The sequence below is a fragment of the Microtus ochrogaster genome, chromosome 22, assembly GCF_000317375.1.
Source record: "Microtus ochrogaster isolate Prairie Vole_2 chromosome 22, MicOch1.0, whole genome shotgun sequence".
NCBI lineage: Eukaryota > Metazoa > Chordata > Mammalia > Rodentia > Cricetidae > Microtus > Microtus ochrogaster.
Window position 1 is genome coordinate 29725140 of NC_022023.1, and position 2334 is coordinate 29727473.

A 2334-nucleotide genomic window follows, 5' to 3' on the forward strand; every position below is an offset into this window, starting at 1 on the left:
GCATCACCATGAGGTTGTGGCCTGCCAGCAAAGTTTTAGTGTATCTCTCTCCTGTGGAGGCTCCATGGCTTCTTACTGACTCCTCCCTTTTCCCCCAGCATTCAGTTTAGTTTTCCCCACCCAGTTCTGTTCCCCTTAGGCCCAAATGAGGTCCTTTATTAACCAAATGGCAATCACAGCATATAGAGGGAAATCCCACATCACATTGTGACTGGGAGGCATAGCAGCAGGCAGCAAAGCATCTGGAGCAGGAACCTCAAAGATCATATCTTGGATGTTAGCACAAAGCAGAGAGAACAAACTGGAAGTAGGTGAAGCTTTCTGTACTGAAATCTGCCCTCAGTGGCACACACCCTTCTTCTAGCAAGGCTGTGCCACCTAAGCCTTCTCAAGACAGCAATGGCAGCCTTGGAAAGCAGGGGTTCAAGCCCAAGATTATTGGGAACGTTTCTCGTCTGAAGTGAGGGTGTCCGCGGCTTCGGCTCAGAGGCCCAGGAATTTCCCAGCATTTGGGTTTTTGAAAGCAGATGGTTGACTAGGGGCTCCCACTTTTCCTAGTGGGTATTTTATTTTTTTGAGTAAAAATTACAGCTAAATAGAATACTTGACATTCTGTATTGTCTCATTATTAATATATCCCCAACATTTAGCTAGCTTTGCTTCATTATAGCCAATCTTTCATAGTCATTGTACAGTCTGCATTCTGTGAAATTGTTATTATTATTTTTATTTTTGGCTTCTTGAGACTGGGTTTCTCTGTGTAGCCCTGGCTGGCCCAGAGCTAGCTCCATAGACCAGGCTGATCCCCTGGAACTGGAGTTGAGGATGGCCGTGTGTGCTCTGCAGGAGCATCAAGTGTTGTGCACCATTGTGCTGGCTCTCTAGCCTTTGTTTGCAGTTTTCAGTTGCTAATACATCAACCTGAAATAGAAGTGAGATTACATTTGGTCTGTAACCTGTGTAGGATTGACTGAATTATGTGTTCATGGTTTATATTATTTTCATTCATTTGAAACTTCCATTGTGATGTGCTGTGGTCTTTACTTAAATGTATTTGTATTTTCTAGGCCAAGTGTGGTCTTGGGGAGATGGCGACTATGGGAAGTTGGGGAGAGGAGGAAGTGATGGCTGCAAAACCCCAAAGCTGATTGAAAAACTTCAAGACTTAGATGTCATCAAAGTTCGCTGTGGAAGTCAGTTTTCTATTGCTTTGACCAAAGATGGCCAAGTTTATTCGTGGGGAAAAGGTGACAATCAGAGGCTTGGGCATGGAACAGAAGAACATGTCCGTTATCCCAAACTCCTGGAAGGCTTGCAAGGTGATTGCGCGTATAACACTAAAGCCCTTATAGAACCTAGCCAATGGGCTGTCATTGGAAATGCTCAATGACAACTTGAGAGAGATAAATAATGCCAAATGGCTTATCTGTTCTAATAATGGCCTAAAATTATTCTCATCAAATTAATTTTTAATTCATTTAGTTTGAGACTCATTGTGCTGCAGAGTCACAAATAGGCTTGGTTCCTCCTTGGTTGGTCTGAACTTGTCCTTGGTGAGTGAGCTGTACATGCGTGGCTACAAAACTGTGTGTTGTGAGTCCAGGCCCTTCTGCAGTGTGTGCTCACTGTAGCATAGACATGGACCATCTTGAGAGAGCCCTACATGGTCTCAGGCACTCTTGCTAGGAATGGCATGTTTGGAGATGTTGCCTTTAAAACCATGGCATTTAGATCATATGAGGGACTGTTTTATGATTTTTGGGAGCCAAATCACTGTTCAGGATAGTATATTAGGAGGGACTTTTTTTTATAAAGGGAGAACCTTTCTTTTCTGTAATATTTGACCTGTATAATTTAGGTGCTCTCTTTCCTATCCTAAGGGGGAGCTGGTGAAATACAGATGAGTTGAGAACGGTGAGGTCAGTGAGTCAGGCAAGGTCAGTACATGTGTCTGCTGGGCTCTGTTGTCCTTTATTTAGTTCAGAGGGGGGACAGCCTTTCTTAAAAAAAGGGCCAGTTTATAAATTTGCTAAGGGAGCAGCCTGCTGTGTCCCTTGTCCCCCATTAGCCTTTTTCAGAAATGCAGGATTTGGCTTGCATTTTGTTTCAGAGTCCAGTTTAGTGATTCCTACACTAATATTTTCCTTTCTCTTGTTTCTGTTTCTTTTTTGAGAGAGTTTGGAAATAGGATTTTTATGTGAGACTTGTCAGCGTTTTACTCATCAGTTATTTTTTTTTTTTTTTTACAGCATTTTAATACCTTGTCTCTAGGAGTCTTCTGTGTGCTTCTAAAATAAGTTGTAGAATAGCAGATTCACCCTGCTATGCAGCTCT

At 42.6% G+C, this 2334-nt stretch overlaps 1 protein-coding gene across 2 annotated transcripts in view; it reads left to right on the forward strand.

Annotated features, from left to right (window-relative positions):
• Positions 1-2334, forward strand: part of LOC101996525 (E3 ubiquitin-protein ligase HERC2) — a 160101-nt gene that overhangs the window by 35138 nt on the left and 122629 nt on the right. For both annotated transcript variants that reach the window (XM_005357814.3, XM_026784298.1), the window contains exon 15: positions 1068-1319. In XM_005357814.3, the coding sequence (XP_005357871.1) occupies positions 1068-1319 (252 nt within the window). The remainder of the gene's footprint in view (positions 1-1067; positions 1320-2334) is intronic.